The sequence below is a fragment of the Clarias gariepinus genome, chromosome 13 (assembly GCF_024256425.1).
Source record: "Clarias gariepinus isolate MV-2021 ecotype Netherlands chromosome 13, CGAR_prim_01v2, whole genome shotgun sequence".
NCBI lineage: Eukaryota > Metazoa > Chordata > Actinopteri > Siluriformes > Clariidae > Clarias > Clarias gariepinus.
The window spans coordinates 22,633,353-22,654,365 of NC_071112.1; the positions used below are offsets into that span (position 1 = coordinate 22,633,353).

The 21,013-nt window shown below is 38.2% G+C and overlaps 1 protein-coding gene across 3 annotated transcripts; it reads right to left on the minus strand.

Annotated features, from left to right (window-relative positions):
* Positions 1-5,369: 5,369 nt before the first annotated feature.
* On the minus strand, positions 5,370-17,469 carry abraxas2 (abraxas 2, BRISC complex subunit). Of its 3 annotated transcripts, none has more exons than XM_053510047.1 (9): positions 17,381-17,469; positions 14,198-14,288; positions 10,895-10,931; positions 10,429-10,495; positions 9,988-10,178; positions 9,519-9,638; positions 8,327-8,411; positions 6,699-6,831; positions 5,370-6,588 (listed from the first exon to the last, which is right to left on the minus strand). In XM_053510047.1, exons 1-9 carry the CDS (start codon positions 17,450-17,452, stop codon positions 6,125-6,127), a joined length of 1,260 nt encoding a protein of 419 aa, XP_053366022.1. In that variant the 5' UTR covers positions 17,453-17,469; the 3' UTR covers positions 5,370-6,124. The 3 variants fall into 3 exon arrangements, with proteins under 3 accessions (XP_053366022.1, XP_053366023.1, XP_053366021.1); XM_053510048.1 differs by having other exon boundaries at positions 6,714-6,831; positions 9,519-9,641; XM_053510046.1 differs by having other exon boundaries at positions 9,519-9,641.
* Between the last annotated feature and the right edge of the window lie 3,544 nt (positions 17,470-21,013).

A 21,013-nucleotide genomic window follows, 5' to 3' on the forward strand; every position in this document is an offset into this window, starting at 1 on the left:
GGTATTCGGCCTTCGGCCAAGCATTTCATTATTATTCGGCTTCGGCCAAGAATTTCATTTCGGTGCATCATGGCACAACTGCAAAGCTACCAAGACAAGGTCGTCCTCCTAAAGTGACAGCCCGGTCAAGGAGAGCATTCATCAGAGAAACAGCCAAGAATCCAATGGTAACCACAGCATAGCTGGATGAATCTACTAAACTATAAGTCATGCTCTTCACAAATCTGGCCTTTGTTAAAAGAAAACCATAGGAAGTCCCGTTTGCAGTTATAGAGGGACAGGGACCATAGGAAGTCCCTGTGTGCAACAAGCCATGTGGTAAACACAGCAAATGTGGAAGAAGGTGCTTTGCTTTTTGGCCTAAGTGCAAAACAGTGTGTGTGGCAGAAAACTAACCCTGTGCATGGTGGTGGCAGCATCATGTTGTGAGCATGCTCTTCTTCAGCAAGGACAAGGGAAGCTGGTCAGAGTTGGTGAAAAGATGGATGGGGTCAAATACAGGCAATCTTAGAAGGAAACCTGGTCTGCCAAAGACTTGAGACTGGGGCGGTGGTTCAACTTCCAGTAGGACAAAGACCCTAAACATGCAGCCAGAGCTACAATGGAATGGTTTAGATGAAAGCATGTTGAATGCTTCATGTTAGAATAGCCCAGTCAAAGTCCAGACCTCAATCCAAAATTGAATTAAGAATTTGTGGCAAGACTTAAATAAATATCGCTGTTCACAGATGCTCTCCATCCAAGAGTTTGAGCTATTTTGCAAAGAAGAATGACTGCAAATTTCACTCTCTACATACGAAAAGCTGGTAGAGACATACTCCAAAAACTTGCAGCTGTAATCGCAGTGAAAGGTGGTTCTACAAAGTATTGACTCTGTGAAAATTTTTGAAAACCGTTTATCGTTTTCTTTTATGTGATGGACCTTCCACTTTGTGTTGGTCCATCACATAAAATCCAAATAAAATACATTGACGTTTGTGGCTGTAACGTGACAAAATGTGGAAAAGTCTAAGAGGTAATAATACTGTACTTTAGCAAGACACTAGTTTCATGTTGTAAGCATGCTAGGTTGAAGCTGTTATGGTGAACTGCCAAAAAGCATATTTGTACTGGATGACCATGAGTGTTAAGAAAAACTAGATTTATGAATAATTATGCAGGATGTAGCTGTAGTGCTGAAAATAGCTCTGCTATGTGGATCCGAAGCAGATGCAGCACTGTGTTTTGCTCTAATCCAGCTCTGTGTGCACTCTCCTGTTTGAGTATAAACACTACATAACTCCCAGGAGTGGTGGAAATCACCTGTATTTCTTCTTCGACATGAGCACACGCATACCAAGATCTTACAGCTAATTATAGTCATAAAGTAATGTGTGACAGGATGTACTAAACAAACCCTGATGTCATACACCCTGGAGTCTTTTTGCAGTTTTGTGCTGGCTTGATGCCAGTTTCAAATGATAATGAACCCTGGTGTTTACACATATAACCTGTATACCTGTTCTGTTCCCCCCCTTCTAATAAGCAGTGAGGTTATAATCACCTGGATAGGGTATGCCAACAATATCATGAGCAACCAACACGCCTTTGACAAACAGGAAAGAAATGTGACTGAAGATGACAGCTGCAGTCACACCACTGGGAGGAGCGAAGCGAACCTTGTAGAACCTGGAAAAAAGTACATAAATGATGCCCAGGTAAATAATGTCAAAGAGCAAGAGATGTTCCAAGTAGAGTGTGATGTTATCTGCAGGCCATGGTGATGCTTCATGCATTGATAAACATGGTCCTTTGTGCTTTTCCATTGAAAGTTGTTTAATGTCCAGTCTAAACAGGCAGTCTGCATAGAGAACTGCAAATCCTTCTTTAGGGGATGCTACACAGTCAATCAACTGATTCACAAAATTGGTTAATGTGACCTTGGGCAGGAATCCCAGATTCCTACATCGTCATTCCAGAGTTATCTTTCTCTGGGAAAGAAGCCCAACTACATACAGTAAGCCAGGTCCAGCATGCATTTCACTCAATGTTTCTGCTCAAATCAGCATAAAGGCAGCCTTTGAAGACACCATGTCCGTTTGCATCTTGCAAAGGCTCATAGGGAGTGGCATTATGTGACTACAAACGAGATCCAGCAAATGAGATGTTCACCAGACTTGGAACTTATCTTGCATTTAGGATTGTTTCCTAGACTGCTAACTCTGGGCATAAGTGAAGCATAACTGTTGGCACCTTCACATTGGCAACACAACAGCGCAAATGTGGAAAAAAAGCTGCTCTTAGGAGGTCAAGTGTGTACTGAGATTTTGTGCACCATGATGAGAGCCTCCCAAACTTTTTGCTGTCCATATAGTTGATGGAGCTTGCAGTCACTTCATCGACTAAGTAAACCAATGTGTGGTGATAACAAGACTTGACTGCTAGACTTGAGTCATATCTTAAGGTCTTTGGATGTCAGCTAAGTGTGAAATGTTGGCATGAGTCTGATCTTGCATTTTTTAAATCCTCAGAGAGACAGTGACTGACGAAGATTTATGACACCAGCTACACTGGCTTACCACTCAGAACACAACATAAAACACAGGAGAACCTAACTGAAATAAAGAGAATGAAGGGTTTTGTTACGCAAAAGGAAAACCAACTCATCCTCCAGCACTATTATCCAAAGCCCAAATCCAGATTTAGGAGACTCAAAATGAGTGGTGCAGGAAAACGTCTATAAACTGACTGGCATGGAAAATGAGGTAAAGGTGATACTTACCATGCAGAGAAAAAAAATGACAAACTGCAATTAAATAGGAAACCAAGCAAACAATGTGGCAAGTAAAATTCAATAAAGCTGCAATGCCAACAATAAGTTTTCATATTTCTTTCAGCTGGCTTTGTGATCCTGGTGATGGAAACAATATCATGTCACACCCTAAAGATTATGCTTTTCCACATCCTTGAATCCCCTCATACATTAAACTGAGCAGATCCTTCAGCAAAGAGATAATCTGCCCTGGTGGTTGCTTGTGATGAGAATGAAAAGGGAAACGGGAATACACTACAAGAATGCCTATCTGACATGTACCAATCTGCCCCAACATTGAAACCACTTTCCCAACATTGCATTGCTTCCTCTTGTGTCCTTGTGTCCCTACACAAGCTTTGGAAAAACCTCTGAAGATGGGCTGTGGTATCTGGCACCAAGACGTTAGCAGGAGATCCTTCAAGTTTAAAAATTGCAATGGGGAGCCTCCAAGGATCTGACTCGTTTATTCGGCACATCCCACAGAAGCTTGATCAAATTTACATCTGGGAAACTTGAAGGCCTAATCAATATCTTAAACTCTTGGTCACTGTTTTCCTAAAAAACATATGGAAGGGCAAATTATCCTACTCAAACCATCATACTGCTTCCTCCAGTTCTGATGTTCATATGCTATTCTAAGTACTTTCAGTAGTGAACAGCATGTGCACCTTAATCAGTCTGCAGCTACACACCCCCATACAGAGCAAGCCTTGATGCCGTGTTGACATCTTTTCATAATATCCAGCAAGCATTACCTTTTTTCAGCAGTTTGTCCAACAGTAGGTCTACAACCAGAAGGGCCATCACTCGCTCTGCAGGCACATCAATAAGCCTTAGGTACCCATGACCCTGGCGCCGGTTATAGTATTCATACACATGCTAGTGTAACATGTGGCCATGTCTACATAATAACAACAGTGTGTCTAACGAAGTGCTACTTGTCCGGGCTTTTTTTTCTTTCTTCAAATCACGAATCATCCCTGCAACAATGGCTACAAATTTGTTTAACCATGGCAAGAGTGTATAAGTAAGTAAACATAAAGCCAATTTATGGCTGTTGTTTGTAACAAATCATTGTAATGGTTTTGATGTTACTGAATTACACTAAGTGTGTATAAAGGTTATTACAGGGCAGTGTGGTTTTCAACCAGATACCAGTTCTTTTACAAAAAGATAGTGTAAACGGTCAATACATATTTTTTCATTTCAGTGAACTTTTATCAATTTAGGTTCACATTTAAAATTTTTAAGTCTGTAGCGTACTACCAAATTTTAAAAGCATTTCTAAAATGGTTAGAAAAATCCCAATGCATTTTATTTATCTTGTGTTATCCCAAAGACTATTTATCTGAGTCTATATGTTAAGCTAAATTATGTCAAGTATGTTCACTTAGTGAAGACCACCAGACTTAAAATTTTATCAGTTTAAGCAATGTAAAAGCTCAAGCCTAAATCTCTTTGGTGTGTTTATAGTTTTTATTATTCTGGAACATTCTTCACAGCTCTGACCATGTATAGGACTTGTATACAAAACAGACATATACAAGCCATATACATTTAATATACTGTATGTGTATAATCATGTATAGGTGTTGTTCCTAGCCTTCATGGTTCACGCAATTACAACAATATTGCTAATCATCATAATACAGTGCTGTATTTCGCAATGTCAGTCTTGATTTAAATAGATTTCTATTAACATTGTAACCGCAACTTAAGCATTACTGGGGTTTACTTTCTCATCTAAAACATACCACATACCAGGATTGCATGTTGAAAGCTTACAGTCGTTGCAAGAATATACATAAGACCAAAAAATTTAAAAATTAAATAAAAAGGAAACCTCTATTCGAATATACTGAATAAATGCATACTGGAGAAATAAACCAGTCATGTGTCTTTGTTCTGCTCAACACTGGAAGATATATATAGTGAGCAACTCCAATTTAAGCTGATGTTAAAAAGTAAGAAATTATATCAATAATTAAAGACAAGGACCTGATGACGTGTCCGTTAATAAGTATGAAGCTGATAAACTGTCTCAGATGTCATATGTTAAAGGTGGATTCCATTAAAAACAATATTTTATAGGCAAATCCTCAATGTGGAGAGACATTTATGTATATTGGTATAAGTATAATATTTTCTTAGCATGGAACTAAGACAGGCCCTTTACTGTAAGATCAAGTAGGGTGAAGCAAATCAAACACTTAAACTTCAACTCTGCAGAATAAAAACCAAACCCTGTTTCCAACTTAAATAATAAATGCACAATGGTGTTGTGACATTTGTATCATGGTAAAAATAAAAAAAGTATATTTGAGTTAAGTTCAACATTCTGATATCTGATACCTTTCACGCCCACCTTTGACGCTTCACTTCGCAACAGAAAGGTGAGCTCGATAAATGTATCACTCGACTGCTTTGACAAATCCAGTTTTTGTATTTGCACCAAAGCCATGATGGCAGGGACTGAGATGGGATTAATCAAGCTGCTGTAAAAGAATCCTGAGATTGAAAGGTTTGTGAAGGCTTTGTGAGCGCCCTCTTCAGTTTAACACACAACAAGCTGAAGTTCAGTGGCATGGAAGAGAGATGTTTACTCCAACCATATGACTGAGAGGATTCTTATAAAGTACAATGAAAAGTGCAGATCAACACAAAATATCTGTTCATTTAGGGAGAGGTTTTCTTTTTAAATCAAATCAAATTGTGTTATTAATTTGTATTTTGTAAAAGTAATATAAGCACCCCTAATCAAAGTAACATAAATGGCCACAGTGTCCTTTTTGGTAACTTCCATAAATAGGCCAAAATAATTGTTGAGCAAAAGTTCATGAACTGGGGATAAAATCAGTCAGATTTGTGAAGTCAAACTGAACAACAGTTGACTGTGGCAAGAAAGGTCATACGAAGATGAGTTTGAAGGCCGCAGAAGAAATCATTTCCTTTGTTTTATCTACTTGAATGCGGATTGAGAAAAGGTCAAAATAGTGCAAGGTAAATACTAATAATCGCATGATCATGGTTGGTAGCAGTGCTTATAAGTAACTGATAAGTGGGATGGGTCTCTCCTCTCAGGGAGAACAGAGGAAATGAGAAAGAGAAAAAGAGAGAGAAATTAAGACAGGAGGAGGAGAGAGAGAGAGAGAGAAAGAGAGAGAGAGAGGGAGAGCGAGCAGTTTTACTTGGTCAAAATGACCTGCTGCTGTCCTGCAGCAAAGATATAGTGGTTACTTGCCATTCTTCCTCAGCCCTGTCTTTCTTTCTCTCTCGATTTCCCTATAATTCCTGGCGCTGTCTGTTTCTCCCCTAATTTTGGGTGCTGGATCAGGATGAACCACTAGAGCTATGAGCGTCCCCGTCAGGCCAGAGTGTGGCCGGCCGTCCTAAAGATTCAGTCAAATGAGGTGATTGAAACTGCTCGCTAACTAAGTTCTCATATTCACTACTGTCCTCATCCTCGTCGTCATGGTCCTCCTGGCCAATAGTGTGCCGGTTTAGAGAGTCGGAGCTGGAGCCGTCGCCATTTCCCATGCCTATGCCTGGACTGGGCGAGGGATGTCCAGGTGAGCCCACGGCCTGGGGGCGTGGCAGCAGGATCGCACTGGGTGGGTCGGGTGCCAGCTCACTGGTGTAAAGTGCAGCAGGCTCTGAGTTTGCATGCCAATCCAGGCTTGGTTCCAGTGGAGGGCTCTGGAGAGCAACGCGTGTCAGTGAGGGAGGGGATGAATCAGACACAATCGAGTCATCCTGCAGTGTGTGGACGTCAGAGTTCAGAGCCTCTTGGTTGCCTAATAAAGAAAAGGACATTAATAAATGATGAAGGAAAGAGCAAATCAAAAGACATTTTCAAATAAGTATCACCACAATGGGTGAAGTTATTGTAAATCGAAATAATTACTGCTGAAACACGTACTCCTCCCTTCTGCAGTGGTGCTACGTTTTCTGAGTGCAATCTCATCTTTAAGCTTTTTAACTTCTTCCTGGATTTTCTCCTTCACTCGTTCGCTTTGATCCACCTCCGCACAAACAGCCTAGTAATGGACAGAACAGTGTTACAGGACCACACAGACCCACACACAGAGGTTCAACCAGCCTGAAAACAAGCAAGACTAAATGAGACCACTGCACAATTTATGGAAAAGAAATGCAGTTTAAAAACACAAACATGATTTGTTTTACTGAGGTAGGTCAGAGTAAAATGTCTACACTAGAGATGGGCCCGATCCGATATGATATCTGTATCGGGTCCGATATAGCCGTAAGTCCGTCATCGGATATCGGTCGGACAGGCCCGATCTATATATTCCAGTTCGCAGCTTGCACGGGACCTTAAACTCGACGCAATGCACCGCTCCTTACTCCATATCATGGACCTGCGGCAACTTCGATCTGAGCAAGCGAATAACATTAGCCGTTGTTGTGAACAAAATGTCGCTCGTTTGGAGATACTTTAGTTTGGAAACGCCGAAAAGCAAGACGGCTACTTGCAATGTGTGTAAAGCCAGCGTGCCGAGGGGTGGAAGTACGGTTGCGTCGTACAATACAACTAATTTAATCAAGCACCTGCAGAGATTTCACGGGAAAGAGTACCAGGAGTTTATGCTAGCAAACAGGGAAAAAGACACCAGGCAGCAGACGCTCATCGGGTTTTTTTTAACTGACTTTTACTCTGAAGATGTTTATTTCTTTGCAGTTTTATTTTAAAGCCTTATTCAGTCTGTGCTGTTGTTGGTCCGTTGCTTGACCTGTCAAATAGAAATGCGTCTGGGCTTATTGTTTTTAACTTACTTTTTTGATAGTTAAGATATTTATTTAAAAATGTATTAGTTTTGCACTTTTATTTTTTACACAGTTGTTGCTGCTAAAATGGACATAATACTTGAACTTATTTCAACCAAGATTGTTGTGTTTTTGATATTTACAAAATTTTACAGCTGTTGCGTGTGACATAAATTCCTTTGGAATGCCTTTAAATTCAAAGTAGTTGTGTATATTTTTTGCTCTTTTAACAAGTGCTTAATAGTTTATTTATTCTGTGATGTAACCTTACAAACAGCACAATTTCAACAAAAATAATGCTAATATTAAAGTAAAAAGATGTATTATATTGGAATCTGTATCGGTATCGACAGTCGTGTATCGGAATCGGATCGGAACTGAAAAATCGTGGATCGGCCCATCACTAGTCTACACATACCATATCATTTCTAAACTTTAACAACTAACAAATGTAGCACAAAGCAAAATTTTATAGTGAAATAAAAGATATTTGATCTTATACAGATTACACTGTATTACATAGCCAAGTGCAGGGGACATGGCTATATCAACAGGTGGACAAGAACTTTCTGGGTCCATGTCAAAATAATTAGCTATTAGGTTTACTATTAAAAGTAGGACCTTTTTACTGTTAAGAAATTTGTTGTTCAAAATGTAATCATCCCTTGACACATAAATGTATAAAAGACGTATGTGCAAATCTTCTGTGAAATCTGCAGTCGTGCTGTGCGCCATGTTCTGACCCACCTGCACTTTCTCCTGAAGGGCACTGTACACCTGGAAAATGGCTCGAATGTCTTTCATCACACCATCCTTGTCAAAAAACTCAGCTCTAAAAATGCAATTCAAATCAGAATATAAACAATTAACACAAGCTTCCAAGGCCGACCTAAGCTGCTGTCATAACGGATTTACGCTGACTGAATTTCTTCCCTGTAGAGCTAAACCAGGTAATTATGAGCAGTCCTGTGTGACATTTAAGGGGAAAATACTTGCTCTATGAAAATCCTAGTCATCCAGGTGCTAAGCTGTCTACTGTGAGTGATAAGAGACATTGTGTTGACTACCATTTGGAAAATGCCAAGTGTCACTACCTTATTAGCGTGTTATTTAGATTATTATTAGTATATAACTGTAGATAGATTATGGTAGTTTTTTGGCTCCTGCTAACTTGTTTGCTAAAAAGAGTGAGGTGGGGTACTGTGAAAAAAAAGGGGTTTTAGGCACATAAGAAGACATGCTGTAAAGCATTAATGCCTTTTATAGTATTTAAAAAAAAATACTATAAAATCCCATAAACAGTAATAAACAAATTCAACATTTGCTGTGAACCTGTTTGTGAGTGTGTTTTTCTTTTAACAATTTCAGCCAGAATTTGTGCAGTTTTATAAGGAAATTAGTTGGTATTACTAAGCATGTTAGAATTTGCCAGTTTTTCCAGATACTTTGCCGAACGATTTTTATTTTGCATCCAAATCCCTGTAGTCTTCTTTTTTGACTTACAAACATTTATTTAGAACATGTAATTACCTTTTGGGAAAATATTGTTTGGAAACATAGAATGCTTTTGCTCTGACTCAATAAAGCAAAGTTCATAAAACATACATCTAACAAAAAATGTGCTAAATAACAAGAGTACCTTCATCTTTTGCACAGTACTGTATGGACTGATGATGGAGGAATGGATTATTATAATTTCCTACAAGCTGCATGTTCAAGAAAGATATGACCCTGTGTTTTCTTTTTTGGCTGTTCTTCCAGTGTTTTGTAGTGGTTAATGTAAATGCAAAAGTAAATAAGAAGCAAATCCTAGCTTCACAGTTCACACCTTTCACAGTGGCCTTTTGTCTCACAACCCCCCAGTCCAATAGCTGAACAATGAAAATGTACTTTTTTTTAACACAATTCAGTTCTGAAGACATGTAGCAGACAATCTCACCCATGTTCTTTAATAACACTGGCGTAGTTCTTGGAGGTGTTGGGAACAGAAGACACTTTATACTCCTGCTGACTGGTGTTGCCTAGGTTTGGGATGCTCAGAGATATTCTCTGATTATACCTGCTGAGAAACAAAATCCTTAAAATCAAACAAGTAATCTAAATTTATTAAGTAGGCAACATTAAGTAGGTAAAATTAGCTTAGATTAGAGAGGACTTTAATCCAACATGTAACCGATGTAAGCAGGAACCAGATACCAGCTTTTTTATTATTATTATTTTGTTTGATGTGTAATTTATTTATTTATTTTTATTTTTTTTGGGTGGGGGATGGGGAATGGGTATAAGAAAGAAAGTGTACCATGTATGTATATATAACTTGTTAAAATTTCCAATAAAAAGGGAGACTTTGATCAAAAAGTAGCCATTTTAAAAGATAAAAGACAAAGAAGTGTGGAATGTGGCCTTACCTTCTATTGGGCCTGAAAAGAACGTACTCTAGTGCATGTGTTGAACTGTTGGCTGTGGAGATGAAGCTGAAGAGAAGGAAGACGAGATCTGGGATGCCCAGTAAGTGTGTGAGCTGCTTATGGATCACCTGTTCCCTAAACGACATCTGCTGTTGCGTGTTCCTGCGGAACCGGTACCAGCCAATAACATTCTGTAGGACAAAAATGAAAGGTCACTTGCTGCACAAAAAAAATAAATAAATTGCCTCTGGCAAAACATTTTAAAGTTTCACCAACTTTTATGCAACAACAACACAAAAACAAAAAAAACTGTTACTTATTAGTAAAAGAAGCTATTATCCAGACATGGTGCAAAGTTAATTATCATAAAGCTCTATACACAGGGCCAAAAACACTTATAACAACTTTTAAAACATCCGATCATTCATTAGCACAGCTTACTTTTCTCCTGTCTTTGAGGATTCGGTTGAGATTTTCTTCATTGACTTTACCTGCGTAGTCATAAAAGCTGAAACATACAGAAGGGTATCTGTTTGCACCAAACTCCAACGACAGAGAACGTACAATGTGCTCTAGACTCCTAAACTCCAAACCATTATTTGACTATAATAAAGCTTGAATTTCATCTTAAAATAGCATCACAGTCGAAATTGGCCTGCAGTAAGTCATATACTGTATTATGGCTTGTGCAGATTTTGGACCAATGTTTTAACACACTCTACCATCATCATCAAAAAACTATTTGGAAGCGTGACATTTATCTCTCCAGTACAGACTGTTCTGGCCCGATACTTCACATCATTACTATGTTGGGTACTCCTTTTCCTTTATGAAAAAAGTAAAAGTTTCTTTTGGCACCTGTCTGTATATACATTGACTAAAAATCTATATCAGACATAAACCTTACCTAAAGAGCTGGGCACATGGTTCATGGTTATGGACTTCTGAAAAGCAAGCAAAACATAAAAGTAGGTTTAATTTTGCACAATTAAATATAGTCTAATAAAACTAGGATCAATTTTATAAACCCACACAAATGCAACCTCTTTAGATTACATTCACACTAGATGAAGACTAGTGAAGACTTTTCACTAGATTTTTAAGTATGTCTGTGGGGATTTATGCTCATTCGACCACAAGCACATGAGCATCAGAGATGGCAGTGATGAGGCCGGGGGTGTTCAAATTCATCCCAAAAAGATTTCAGTGGGAGGCAGCACTTTGACGCAGTGGATGGCAATGTGGATTCGCCCTCGTGAGGGTTGACTCCAAGAATACAAAGACATGCAGAACTGTAAAAACTTTGTGAAGAAAACAAAGTTGTTAAAAAAAAAGGCATGATTCACTTATTTACTTAACATTTGGTGAAGCAATGTGGGTTCAGACTGACCCTAGCCCAGAGTGATAGGCATATCAGTGTAAGATGGAAAGTGCATGACGTGATCCACTCAACATGCATAGTGCTCACTGTACAAGCCTTTGGAAGCAGTTTTATGATCTAGGGTTGCTTTAGTTGGTCAGGTCTAGGCTCAGTTCATGTACTGAACGACCAGGTTATTACATAAATGCAGTTTTTCTTCTCTAAGAACTGTTCTCTGACATGTTCAGAGGAGAGATGGTGAATATATCGGTAAAAGGATGCTAAGGTTTGAACTGCCAGGCAGGAGGTCTAGAGGAAGATCAAAGAGGAGATTTACAGTATGAATGCAGTGAGAGAGGATATGAAGTTAGTTGGTGTGAGAAAAGAGGATGCAGAGGATAGGGTTAGATGGAGGCAAATCATTCGCTGTGGCCACCCCTGAAAGGGAACAGCCGAAAAACAAAAAGAAGAGAGTTTTTCTTCTCTAAGGGCACGGGCATATTTTATGACTCGAATTGTGAAAAAGTGGTTCTCTCTGAGCATGAGGAATCATTTTCACACATGAACTGGCCACCACATTGTGTAACTGGCTTTTCAAATTGCCCGTGTGTGTGTGTGTGTGTGTGTGTGTGTGTGTGTGTGTGTGTGTGTGTGTGTCCTTGTGTGCCCTGCGATGGACTGGCAACCTGTCCAAGGTGTACCGTGCCTCGTGCCCCAAGTCCCCTGGGATAGGCTTCAGGCTTCCTGTGACCCTGTACGGGATAAGCACTATGAGTGCTAATGAGTGAGAATGAATGAGTTCAGTTCTTCCATTCTAAATTTGGCTAACCATGTCCTTATGGAGCTCATTTTTCACACAGGGGTATTGTGTGAAACACATGCTGGAACATGTTGAGGCACCTTATTTCCAAGGAAATGAAACTGTAGTGCTATTACAAACAACGGCGTTCAACTGTCTGTGTCCAGTTTTATGACAACAGACAGGGGAAGAACCACAAACAAGGGTGATAATCGGGTGTTCACAAACTTCTGGCCATATAACATTGTTTCTCTAAATAGGTCTCAAAAATAATTTTGTCTGAGAAAACTGAACACAAGTTCCTCCCCCAATCAGCTCTATGTTTGACCTAGACCACTGGCTCTCTACTGGCCCGGCAGCAGGATATTTTTCCCCCCTCATATCAGTTTTACCCTTCATTAAACTTCTCACTAACCTAAGCAGGAACATTGGAAATTCATACAAACATGTTGATTAAATCTACAACTACTTTCCAAAATAAAAGCATTGAATTCCATACATTATTTTGTGAAAGTGTAAACAGGGTAGTCTCATATGGATTAAAGTGGAATGCACAAAGATTGAAACAAGAAATTTTATGTCCTTAAATTACAATGATCTGCCTTAACACACTGAAATTTGGCCACTTCTGTTTTAGGCAAGAAGCTTCAAGGGCTTTCCACTGTTGTTCTGTAATATTTTAAACAAAGACGCTGTAATCTCTTTGTTCTGGAAGAAACTAAATGTTTAAATGTAATATTTTAGTTCAAAGGCTATGCTGAGAGAAAACATTGCAACAGACTGCTGTGTGTCTGTCTGAGTTTTTAAATCGGGCCTAAAAGAAACAAACAGATCCATGCCCATGAGAATGTTGTTTTATTTCAATCACAGCTCGTGGGTATCTCTGTATCACTGCTGGTAGTTCTCCAAAGCTTCTCTCAGTAATGGCTACAACAACATAAGAAGCTCATCTTCAGCCATTTTCACCTTATCACAAGCAACCACCAAAGGGAACTGTCTCATAAGAAAAACATGTGTAGGGAGTTTGTTTTATTTATTTTATTGTTACCGCTAAGATGGATTTATGATTCTGACTTTTTGGGGTTTGAGTCATAAGCTGATAAACATAACTGAATTTTTTAATTGTTTAGCCGAGGTCTGTTCTGGTAGTAATAGATGATTAATGATAATGTGAAAATTCCATTTGAGCAAAAACAAACTAGAACCGTGCAAAACGAACGCAATGCAAATTCAGCCCAACAAATAAGAATGCAGTTCTTTTCCTTCCTTGTTCTTGCAGTCATTGTTTTAATATGTGATGTTAAAAAGGACAATATTAATTACCCTGCCTGGTCAAAAAAAAAAAAATTAATAGGTCGCCATTTTAGAAGGGTCAAATTATTGGACTGCTTCAAGCTAAGAAAACATTTTAGCTCATTTGAAAATACTGGAACTGGTTTAAGAAACATTCCACACATTATCAAATAAGGAAGAGTAGTGCTGAACTGTCAAAACATTGTGGAAGAAATCTGGTCGGAAAAAAATATATTACTTATTTACTTAACACTTGGTGAAGAAAAGAATGGAAATCCTCATGTGGGTTCAGACTGACCCTAGCCCAGAATGATGGGCACATCAGTGTATGATGGGAAATGCATTACGCGATGCGGCATTGTGCACTCTGTACAAACCTCTGGAGGCTCTATGATTTGGGGTTGCTTTAGTTGGTCAGGTCTAGGCTCATCACTGTTATGTGGCAATAAAAAACAAAGTCAGCTGACGACCTGAATGTACTGAATGACAAGGTTATCACATCAATGCAGTTTTTGTTCCCTGATGGGACAAGCATATCATAGGACTCAAAGTGTGAAAGAGTGGTTCTGGGAGCATAAGGAATCATTTTCACACATAAACTGGCCACCAAATTGTGTGCTGTAATCAAAGCTAAAGGTGGCTAAATGAAATCTGTGAGTGTGTGTGACATTTTGGGGGCCAGTCAGTGTATAATAACAACAAATGGCTGGATGCTGTGTTATTTACTTGAGTAAAAAGGTAAGAGGGCACTGATTTACCTACTATGTGCAGGAATTCTGATGTACTAATCTGAGAGTCACTTATACTTAAAGTCTCCTCTTGCCTCACTTCTCCCAACAGGAATCCCTCCTGCAAATAAACAAATATGTAAAATATATAAGTGCATGTTAATATTGTAGGCATATCAATTCAGTTGGTTCAGTTGGTTAAACGCAGACAGAAAGTTAAAGCAAAAAAATAAATAAATAAATTATATATATATATTCCCTTCTCTCTCTCCACCTCAGGAAGCCATCACAAGCCTTTAAGCATCATTGAAAGGAAGAAAGGCAGTTAAATGCTTGAATCCTAGATTGCTAGAACAAATTCGCTCACCCAAAAGGTTGTGTTGTGTCAATCTGTGCCGAATAATGATTTATGAGTCCTTAATACTTGTGTCAAATCCCTTCTGACGGCTCTGACGTTAAATTACTATTTTTGGCTTTCCTGAACAATTTGAAGCCGCACAATCCATCAGCATAGAGTAGTTTTATTACTACAGTGTTAGAATTATGCATGTGGGTATTTGAATGCTCAGGCATTTAAAAATAAGACTGATTTATTACAGGACGAACGAGAAGACATACGAGTTTGCTTCTCAATGGAAGTTATTTCGAAAGGATAAAAATGTAAAAAAGGTGACCTAATAAAAAAGACTGAGTGCATATCTAATAATTTCTGATTTTCAAACTTCCTTTAAACACGAAATTTACTTTTCTGAATATAAAGAGTTTCTGAAAGGTCAGGAAGTAATGAAAACAAAAAGAAATACTATCATCTTCTTCCTTTTATCAAATTTTTCATTTTTTACATCAAGGGAAAAAATAAAACATAGAAGTGAAAAAAAGTAAATAATCAAAATATATGTAGTTTAACTCCCATTGCTTCCTGACTTTTCAAACACCTTGACAATTCCTTTTTTTTTTTTTTTTTTACAAATCCACAAAAGTCAATCTGAGTTCAAATTGTATTTCAGCTGCAAGACCAAATTTTAAATAACATTCAAATTTAGATTTCAGCATTTAAGTCATATTTTTAACCGAATGATGCTAAAAGACATACGATACAGGGTAATAATTATTAAACATTTTGGATTTGTCATGGTACGACAGGCTAATTCCTCCACATCTGATGTCACAACACATAGTCGAGGACATGACAGAAGTCATTGTTATCAATGTCCCCATAAAAAAAAATACAAATACAATGACAGCAACAGACTAAAGTATGTGTGCATGTTAAAACACAAGGGTTAACTGCAGTAAAAGATTTGACATCAAAGCTGTCATTCTGTCAGTTCAGGATGAGGGACAGAGCTATCATTACTTCAATCATGACTGTGCCAAAAGTCGCCAAATCAAATCTTGCTTTGCTGCATTTTTCAGAAGCATATGCCTGTTCCACTTTCTGTCAGACTTTTTTATAAAAAGCACTATAGGGGGCAGCAGTAAGAGGAAACAGCATGAGGGGAAACAGACTGCAACATTATCTTCCCAGTGTACCATTAGCAACCTGAAACCTCTAAAACATAGTGCTAAAAGTACTTTTCTGTACTAAATACATCACTGCTGGTTTTACTGATTTTTGTTTCATGTGGCAATTGTGTTGCTTAACATGGAAGTAGCATGCTTTGGATGTTCTCTGGATTTATGATTTCGGAGGAGACCGACAGCACTGATGTCGTTGTATCTAAACAGTTGTCTACTTCTGTTCTGAGATATGATTGGCTTTCATGTCTGATTTGATCCCTGCCCGAGTACACTGTTTTGTGCCTGAGACCTCTTCTTCAAACAGACTTGGGCATGGTTCCCAGGCCTGGGACAATTATAGGCTCACGGAGGTCAAGTGTTCTCGGAAATGATCCCTGGACGAAATGTGAAAACACTCTTGAAGTGTAAAACAGAAACCATATGATCAATTTGTTTATTTGCTGTTTTTAAAATATTAATTTCAATAACATTTTATCCATTAATTAAATCCTGGCTTTAAAATTGATTTAATTAATCAAATTGAGCAACAAAATATTAAAACTGAAGCATCATTAAACCAAACATCTTTATTCATAACATACTTCCATATTATGTTATGCCTTTCTAATATAGCCTGGGCCCATAAGCACCTTTCATCATTTTATATTTAATACCCCCCATTTTTGACTCTAAATGAATGTGAATCTAAGGAGGGAAGATCTAACAGTAGCACCACCCTTAACACCACCTGACTGTTTTTTTCCTCTTCTTCTTTGGGGCCATCTAGAGTCAGTAGTCTGTAGTCTGAATCAGCCCAGAATAATCACTGCACTAACAAGAATAACACTGCATTTAAACATGAATTCTGATGCCTTACAAAATGTTTTGGCATTCAGTATATTCACATGTACAGGGCATCAATTTTTACTTTTTTTTTTATTATTTATTTAAATTTCAATAAGATTCTAGCCTACGGATCCAGACCATTATACCACTCTATAGAGTTGAAAATAAACCCTGGCTTTAAAATTAGGTCCAATATTTGCTATTGAAATAGAAAAGAGAATGAAGAAGGTGGCATCAGGAAATCATATGATCCACACACTAGTCATGTCGTAAAGGTGACAAATTACATTACGCAATTACGAAAAAAAAAGTACAAGGAGCTTACTTCCTTGTGTATCAGTGACAGCTACTAAAACTGTATAATACAACTATGATTAATTTTAATACATGTCATGCAACAATATCGGATGCACTGAAATGACAGTAAACTAAGCAGCTATACTTATAAAAGGAAAGCAATCTTGCTCTCAGCAAGTCTTAGTAGTTAACTGAAGCGGTATATTACCCTAGAAAGTTAGCTTGCTAGTCAAGTGCATTAAATATCCATTGCTGTATCTGCTGCCAAGTGACCGTTTCACTTTCAAGATATTAATTTACTTTTTAAATTATTTAATTAACAATTATATCGGTGAAATATGAAAGGGTAAACAGTATTTAAAAACAACATACAGGAGGAGCTGTTAGCTTAGCTATTAGCCGCTAGCCTGCTGTCATTCGCCTATCATAAGAAACAGCGGGAGAGTTAGCTCGCTAAGCTAGCTAGCGTTAACTGCCACAACAGAGGGGCTGCAGCCCTGCTAATAACGTCATACTTTTCACAAGCTCGTTTAGCGACCGGGTTTTGCGTTAAACGCGCCCCGTACTTACATGGTCGGAGTTGCTGTTAGCGCTGTGATAACACACAGAACTAAAAGTATAACCCGAAATCGACGCCGCCATGATGGAAACATACCCGCCTCTCCCACAATCCTTTGCGCACGCGTTCCTCACAGATGTTTTGGAATGACGTCAGTCAGTTAATGATAAAAATGCTAAATGAGAGGAAAAAACGAGCAAAGGTCCTTGTGTTGCTTTGCTTAACAAACGAATTATCTAGTCTGTAAGGTGTTAAAATTATTTATTTGTAATGGGTTATGTCAGTATTAAAGGACACTGTGAATAAGGGATGGGAATTACCAGTACGATATTATCCCAATAAGACGTTATTACGATAGTGATTTATTCAATTAATATTGCGATTCTAGTATCACGATTTTATAAATATCCTGATTCGTCAATACGTTTTTCCTGAAAAACTCAACATGACCATTTGTCTTTGAAAAACTCAACATGACCACGAGCATGCGAGTTGAGTGGCTGTAAGAATGTGTGGCTTCTAAAACATTGCGATTTTTGACTAATTAGCATTCGTAGTGTTCTGAGACTAATTCGCTCACAGAGTTTGGAGAAAAGGGCGGATCAGAGGCCTTTAACATGTGCGATATTTGATGATGTAAATTCATAAACATGTGTTTCTGTTATGCCACTGGGAAGCTTCTGAGCTTGGTACAGAAACCTTTAAATCTGAGGCTGATCGGCTGATCGGCTGATCACCGCTCATGGCCAATAAAATAAAAAAATCAGCCAAGTCTGGTCACTGTATGATCGACTGGTTCTTCTCTATTATAAATGTCTGTGAAGATGCTTAATCATCTAGGTGAGGTTATCTGGAAAATGAGTCATGTCAACTGGACTACTTTTGTTTAGTAGAAACGTTTCAGTACTTATCCAAGTAGATTTTGGGGTTAGTTTGGCGATACGTGAATCGCCACACAAACAAATTGCAATTCATAACTAAATTGAACACCCCCATCTCTATTGTAAAATTTTCAGAGTGTTTCAGGCACAGTAATGAACTTGCGAACAGAACGGTAACAGAAACTTAGGAAATGGTTTCCCGAATAATTAAAGGAAATCAGATGTAGCTGACCCTCCGAAGATGGTATGTGTTTGGATCATAATTTTATTTTTCGTTCACTCTGGACAGGGTGCCAATCTAGCACAAGGCACACTGCAGGCAATTTCAAAATGCAAAGCACATACCAAGCACAGAACATGCAAACTCCATGCATACAGATCCTGAGGTGGGAATTGAACCCTCATACCTGGAGGTGCGAGGCCACAATGCTAACCACTAAGCCACTGTGTTGCATCTCCTCGTTCTAATAAAAATATTATTAAAGTGTGTCATCTCAACCTATATTTCTAGAGTAATCATTAATTTATAAGGAACCAATCATTTATTAAATAAGGACTTTTATAGAGCTAAAAACATTCCAACACCCAATTACCTTATCAATTATCACACCCTGCATCACACCCAATACTCGACTGGTCCACCATCTCTCAGGGATCAAGGAAAACAGTCATCTGGACAGTCATCTGTTTTCTGTTTTTGCACCTAGGTGGTAGAGTGACCTTTCTCTTTATGTCTGAACAGCCGAGTCACTGGCAATCTTCAATTGACAACTAAACATTTATCCTAGATATTTGGGTTAAAGAAAAAAAAAGCAAAGTTTGAGTGATGGTACAATGGTACTTCTAGTTAGTAACCCAGTGAACCAGTGTAAACAGATATGTAATGATGAAAACTTTAAAGCACTTATGTAAGTCGCTCTAGGTATGAGCATCTGCCAAATGCCTAAATGTAAAGAACTGTATGAAAAGAACAACAAAAAAATAGTCACACATACAATTGGAAAGCTTGGTAACCTTCACCTTAAGCTATAATTAATTATAATGAACATATTTTTGTCAAAAGGAATTGTAGCTTCTGGTGGCATGGTGGCTTAGTGGTTAGCACCAGTATCTCGCACCTCCAAAGTTAGGGGTTCAAGTCTCACCTTGTGTCTGTAAGTGCAGAGTTTACTGGTTCCCCCTGTATGTGGTAGGTTTCCTTCTCCTGCAGCCAAAAAACATGTTTTGTAAACTGATGTGTATTTTGCCTGTAGTGTAAGATTCATAGTGTGTGCTTGTGCCCTGTGATGGGTTGGCCTTGTGCCCCAGTTTCCCTGGGATGGGCTCAAGGCAACCTGTGACCCTACACAGGATAAGTGGTATGGATAATACATGCATCTATGCAAGCTATTTTGGAAAATATAATAATATAGAATAAATGTCATTATAAATCTAAGTTAGACATAGAAACCAGATTAGTGTCAAAAATCTATATTCTCAGTGCCTTCTTGCACCTGGTAAAAAAGAAATTACCACTTTATATCAGCTTAAACCACAAGCACCAAAATACAGTAACTGCGTTATTCGTTATGTAACAAATGGTCTGTCCTATATTGTATTCAAGATACAGTATTGTTAGACCAGATATTTTTCAACTTTAAGCTCTTACTTGAGCTCTACCTTTTATAAGTTTTTGGGATCTTTTTTCATTTAAGTATTAGTACTGTAATATGCATTAGACCATTTCTAATTAATATACAAGACAGTAAGTCTTTGTGTTTTTTTCATACAGTTGAATTAATTAAACTTGTATTTTATTTATACCTAAATTTAGGCATTTGGCAGACGCCCTTATCCAGAGCGACTTACATTTTTATCTCATTATACATCTGAGCAGTTAAGGGTTAAGGGCCTTGCTCAAGGGCCCAACAGTGGCAACTTGTTGGTTGTGGGGTCTGTCTGTGCTTATATATCATCTCTCTCTCTCTCTCTCTTTCTCTCTCTCTCTTGTGTAAACACACTATAACATTAAAAATATACCCGCAAAAAAATTCACAGTGACATAATAGCCTCAATAATGGTACGACTACTGATATCTTATTCATCCATTCATCGTCTATACCACTTTATCCTGTATGCAGGGTTGTATGGGGCCTAGAGCCTTTCCTAAAAGACGGTGAAAAGGTGGGGAGAACATGCAAACTCCATGCACACAACGGAGGAAACGAACCCACGACTCTGAAGCCACCCTGCTGTCCCAACAGGCGAAACATAATACTACACCTTGTGGCCATAATTCATTTTGGGTTTAAAAAAAGGGCATAGACAACAACTGTTGACGTGTGTATACATTGTTAAGCCACTTTGTGTCTGTTTGTGTGTGTGTGGGGAGAGAGAGATGGATCTGTGTGTGTGTGTGTGTGTGTGAGCATGGTGTCTTGAATGAACTGGTTTACCGTATAGGATGTAGGCACAGTGTTCCTGGTATAACAATGTAGTTATATATTACAAAGTAATGAATAGAGATTCTTTCTTTTACAAAAATTTTAGGGTTATTAATTTTTTTTTTTTTTAATAATTAATAAATTATTAGATTAGTAGATTATAATTAATTCAAACCACAGAAAAATAATAAGCCCTATTTTTTCATTGATGATTTCTACAAATGTTTATGGACATTTATGTTTACTGTTGAGAAGTTTCCAGTCTATACGGACTTTTACTCTATGTAGTGCACGTGAGCTACTTTTATTATGAAATCATATGGCCGAACGTTCCATATCC